Source organism: Carassius auratus, chromosome 30 (assembly GCF_003368295.1).
Source record: "Carassius auratus strain Wakin chromosome 30, ASM336829v1, whole genome shotgun sequence".
Classification (NCBI taxonomy): domain Eukaryota; kingdom Metazoa; phylum Chordata; class Actinopteri; order Cypriniformes; family Cyprinidae; genus Carassius; species Carassius auratus.
The window spans coordinates 17,429,220-17,434,836 of NC_039272.1; the positions used below are offsets into that span (position 1 = coordinate 17,429,220).

At 40.7% G+C, this 5,617-nt stretch overlaps 1 protein-coding gene across 1 annotated transcript; it reads right to left on the minus strand.

Moving 5' to 3' along the window:
* Nucleotides 1-263: 263 nt before the first annotated feature.
* On the minus strand, nt 264-5,409 carry LOC113049461 (uncharacterized). The gene is made up of 2 exons (XM_026211828.1): nt 477-5,409; nt 264-330 (listed from the first exon to the last, which is right to left on the minus strand). The coding sequence occupies exon 1, from the start codon at nt 5,292-5,294 to the stop codon at nt 999-1,001; it is 4,296 nt and encodes a 1,431-aa protein (XP_026067613.1). The 5' UTR covers nt 5,295-5,409; the 3' UTR covers nt 264-330; nt 477-998.
* Between the last annotated feature and the right edge of the window lie 208 nt (nt 5,410-5,617).

The window sequence follows — 5,617 nt, forward strand, 5'->3', positions numbered from 1 at the left end:
CTTACTCAGGACAGTATTAAATAAAATATAACATGCATTTAGTATGATCTCTTATTTTTTGATAATTACCCGCATTTTCGCAGATTCTGCAAAGGGTGCCCAAACTTTCGATATAATATATATCTTTCTGATGTTTCTAAAACAATCTCAAGTTGTGGTTTTCAAAATTCAATTATTGAGAGATAAAAAACACATGAGATCTATAACGGCTCCTGAAGTTTTTCTCCGTGATTAGAAAATAAGCACGCTTCAACTGATGCCTTCAGATTCAGATTTTCAGTTTTAATGTCTGTCCCCTTGTCATCACAAACATCTGAGAACCGTGAAAAACTAAAGAATAAAAAATAAAATTGCAATTACATTTGTGATGAAGTCATTTTACATTACATTGTAGATTAATCATATGGCTTAAACATACTAATACACAAAATACCTTAAACTATACACAAAATTAACCAAAACACAAACAAACATACCGTGTGCTTTCCAATCAGGATTCAGGAGACATTAGAGATCTTCTTAACAAACAATCTTATTAATCTTTTACTTCTTACGATCTTACACTTCTCCATTCGTGATCACCTCGTGCTTTCCCAATGCTCAATGCAGCTTATCAAACCACGTGACCTACATACGTACAATGCTACATATTTTCACCAGTAGGTGTCACTATTGGCAATTGTTAAACATATACAATACTCAAATAAACATTCAATTATTAAACAACATTTGTAACAAACAAACAAATACTTTTTAAAAAGGGTAACAAAATATTCAGCAAGAAATAAACCTTTTCTGTGTCAGCTACACTGCCACCAAAATTACAAGGATTTATGAAATTACTACCTTTTAACTGAAATCAATTAAGCCTGTAATTTTCCTATAAGCTGTCAGTTAACTTTCATTCTTCTTTCAACACTTTCAACATAAGAGTTATTTTCATTTTCTTTGAACAACACTACTCTGTATGTTAAGACAACTGTGTGTATACTCGTAGTTTAGGAATTGTTCTCAACTATTACCACTATTTTTTGAATTGGACGTTCCAAAAGAGTTATTTGTGTCAATCTCTCACCCTTTTTACCTAACTTACTTTGTCCCATTTGGAGTTTAACCTTTCTTACAAGCCCATCATCATCTGCACTTGTCTCAACAACTCTAGCTAACCTCCATTCATTTCTGTGAACATTGTCCTCTTTGACAATCACTACATCTCCAATTTGAACATTTCTTCTAGCTTTGTGCCATTGTTGTCTGAGGCTTAAGTTGGCCAGGTATTCTTTACGCCACCTGCTCCAAAACTGCTCTGACAAGTATTGCACTCTTCTCCACCTTTTCCTAGCGTACAGATCTTCACGAATAAATTTGCCAGGAGGAGGCAGAGGCACTGATGTCTTCATCGTAAGCAGATGGTTAGGAGTCAAGGGCTCAAGACTCTCTGGGTCATTTATTGTGTTAGTGGCAAGCGGACGATTATTCACGATTAACATTGCCTCGTAGAAGAATGTCCTCAATGAGGTGTCATCCAGTCTTCCTTTAGCTTGTGCCAGAACAGCATTCATCACACTCCTTACTGTTCTTATCTGGCGTTCCCACACACCTCCCATGTGGCTTGCTTCAGGAACATTCATAAGGAAATCACACTGTTTGCTTGCAAGATAGGTAGAGATCCTCTCTTGGTCTAGATCCTTCAAACCTTTCTCCAGCTCATTCCTTGCCCCCACGAAATTTGTGCCTTGGTCGGATCTGATCTGTCGCACGGCTCCTCTGATTGCTATGAAACATCTTAAAGCATTCAGAAATGCATCAGTAGTGAGATCTTCTAACATTTCTAAATGTACAGCCCTGGAGCTCAGGCACGTAAACAACAGACCATATCGTTTGAATTCTTTCCGACCTTGTTTCGTGTAGAAGGGGCCAAAACAGTCAATACCAGAATACAAGAATGGGGGTGATGGTTCTACTCTGTCAGCTGGAAGGTCAGCCATGCGCTGTTCTTCAACTGGTCTGCGCAGCTTTCTGCATGTAACACAATTTTTGATGTATTTGGCCACTACATTGCTTGCACCCATTATCCAATATCCACTGGATCTGAGCTCATTTAAGGTTTGACCTCGACCTTGATGTTGAATTTTCTTGTGGCAATAGTCAAGTATCAGCTGTGTGACAATGCCTTCCTTAGGAAGAATTATTGGATGTTTCAACTCCAATGCTGCGTTAGACTTTCTTAACCGACCTCCAACCCTGAGCAGTTCATTCTGGAGAACAGGATCAAGTTGGTATAACCTGTTATTTTTCGGTAGCTTAGCAGGGTTTTGACTGAGACATTTCAGTTCTTCTTCAAAGGCTTCTTTTTGTGCTGCCTTGATGAGCACAAGAGCTGCTTTCTCTCTCTCCTCTACACTAATGAACCCTGATCTGTCTCTTTTCACAAGTCTTTTGATTCTAGCTATAGCATTGATTGCTGTATTCCAATCTGAGAATCTTGTTAGTCTTTCAAGAAAGTTGTCTCTTACACAGGCATCTGTTTTCAGGACTTTTACCTCAGGGTCACCTACAAGAAGCTTTGGTGAAGTTTTATGAGTAACAATTTCCTTTTCCCATAGAAACTTTGGGCCTTTCAACCAACTTGAGTCAATTAGGTCTGCCACCTTGGAACCCCTAGATGTACAGTCTGCTGGATTTTGATTGGTTTCCACATAGAACCACTGCTTTGGATCTGTAGAGTCTCTTATTTTCTGGACACGATTAGCCACAAAAACATGAAAGCGTCTGGCTTCGTTCTTGATATACCCTAATACTATCTGGGAATCCGTCCAGAAAAACTCCTCATTTATCTCCAGATCTAGCTCTTCTCTAAGAAGATGACTTACTGATGCTGAAACTGTGGCTGCAGTCAGCTCAAGGCGTGGTATGCTGAAAACCTTTGTAGGGGCTACTCTGGCCTTTCCCATGACCAGCGCACAATGCACTTGCTCATCAGCAACAGTCCTGATATATGAACACTGTCCATAACCTTCACTGCTGGCATCTGAAAAATGATGCAGTTCAATTTTCTGGATTTTGCCCATATTTTCAGGAATGAAGCATCTTGGTATTCGAATCCTTTGGAGATTTTCCAAGTCATGGAGCCATGTATCCCACTTTGGCTTCAGATCAGAGGGAAGAGGTTCATCCCATCCTACTCCTCGTTTACACATCTCTTGGAGCACTCTTTTTCCAACAAAGACGTAGGGAGCAAGAAAACCTAATGGGTCGTACACACTTGCAACCACTGATAGAATTCCCCTTCGAGTAGCAGCCTTTTCAGTAAGGTCGACTTTAAATGAGAATGTATCAGTCTCTATGTTCCACTTTACTCCCAGTACACTCTGCATTGGAAGCTCATTGTAGTTCAGATCAACATCCTTTACTACACTGGCACGTTCACTCTCTGGAATTGCATTCAAAACTTCTCTGCTATTGGACACAAACTTGTGTAATCGCAGTTTTCCTTTGGCCAAAACATCTCTCGCTTCATTAATCAACTTGTTGGCTTTCTCATTGGAATCAATGCTGACAAGACCATCATCCACATAGAAGTTTTTGCGAATGAAGCTTGCTGCCAGTGGGTAGTCCTTCTCATATTTGCTGGCTAGATATTTCATGCCATAGTTCGCACACCCTGGAGAGGATGCTGCTCCAAAAATGTGAACTCGCATGCAATATTCCTTGGGTTCCTTTTCAGTGTTCCCTTCTTCCCACCATAGGAATCTCAGGAAATCACGATCATCTAGATTGACATGAAAGCGATGGAACATCTTCTCCACATCGCAAACAATAGCAATCTGATGCTCACGAAATCTACACAGCACTCCAGTCAGAGTATTTGTTAAGTCTGGCCCTGTGAGTAAGTGGTCATTTAGAGATGTGCCTTCAAATTTGGCTGAGCAGTCAAATACCACTCTTATTTTCTCTGGTTTTCTTGGGTGGTACACCCCGTGGTGTGGGATGTACCATGTACTGTCTTCTTTTCCAGTGGTAGTTGCTTCTTCAGCATCTCCATCTCTAAAGACACTGTCCATAAATCTCACATAGTCCTTTCTGTACTTAGGACTTCTCTCCATTTTCCTTTTCAAATATCTCAAACGAACCACAGCAAGCTTCTTATTGTTCGGCAACTGAGGACGCTTTCTGAAAGGTAAGGGCATTTCCACATGTCCTTCTCTGTTGTGTTGAACCCTTTCATCCAACTGTTGAAGAAATTGAATGTCCTCCTGAGATATTGTCCTCTCTTTTGAATCTGTATCCCGGAAGTCAGCTTCTAATGTCCTGATTATAGAGGCAGGTGTTATAGCTGGGAGTTCCTTCACCAATATGCGATGACAGAACCCTGTTACATCTCTAGAGCAACTATTGGGAGCTATGGATCCCACTATACTCCAGCCTAAGTCTGTTTTGACTGCGTAAGGCTCGTTTTCATTCCCTGATATCACTTGGGTTGGCTTTAGAGCTCTTGGACAATCATAGCCAATTAGAAGCCCTACAGGACAATCCAATAGATCTGGCATTTTGTCTGCAACACTGAGCAGGTGGGTCCATTTCTGAGCTTTTTTGCAAGTAGGAATGCTATCTCGTTCCAAGGGAATGTAGTCTTGAGTGTAAACTGGTGGCAACTCAATGTACTCTTGCAAACTATAGCCTCTCACTCTTAGTCCATCTACTCTCTGACAATCCTCTATCGTAGCTCGATCAGTCATTGTGGACAGCTTTAATTTCACAGGTTCTGTATGTACTTGAAGTTTGTCGCAGATGTCCTGATTGATGAATGTATTACTGCTCTGCGTGTCCAGCAATGCGTAGACTAGAATTTCTGGGCTGTCCTTTGTTGCACAAGAGAGCCATACTGGAACTATCATTGAAGTGCGATTATAGTTGTCCATTCCCACACTACATAAGCTAATGGAAGCCCTTTCGTCAGATGAAGCTTCTGGTTTTCCTCCTTGTAAACGTTCTTCATGAAGTGGAGAGGGATGACTTTGCCTGCAGATGTTGCAAGTTGCTCGCTTTCTACAGTTTTTGGAGATATGGCCGACTCTCAGACAACCAAAGCACATCTTGTTGTTGATGACAAACCTTTTCTTCTCCTCAAGAGGCATTGCCGCAAACTTTTCACATTTGTATATGAAGTGATTTTGCTGACAGCAGATACATTCTAGTTGTCTTTTATCTCGAGTAGCAGAAGGGTTGAGTTTGGTACTGGTTTCTCTTTCCAATGCATTAAAGTTCTTTGCAATGGGTTTAACATTTTGCATCAGAGCACTGGCTTTGAAATGTTTTTGCTCCTTTCCTAACCTTTCATCTGCATGCTTTAAAGCATGTAGAGAGGAAACAGGATTACATGCAATACGTGCCTCTTCTGCCACAAAGTCTGAAAACTCAGCGAAACTTGGGTATGGCTTTCCATCATCGAGTGCTTTACTGACATGCCTATTCCAGCGAGTTGTTATAAAGTCAGGAAGTTTCTGAAGCAATTTCTGGTTCTCTTCACAATCGTCCAAAACTCCCAAACCATGTACATGAGGCATTGCATTTTTACAGGAGATAAGGAAATCACTAAACTCCCTCAATTTCAGTG

What these genes read in the sequence shown, in the direction of transcription:
- LOC113049461 (XM_026211828.1), bottom strand. Translation starts at nt 5,294, where the DNA reads ATGCAAAATGTTAAACCCATTGCAAAGAACTTTAATGCATTGGAAAGA.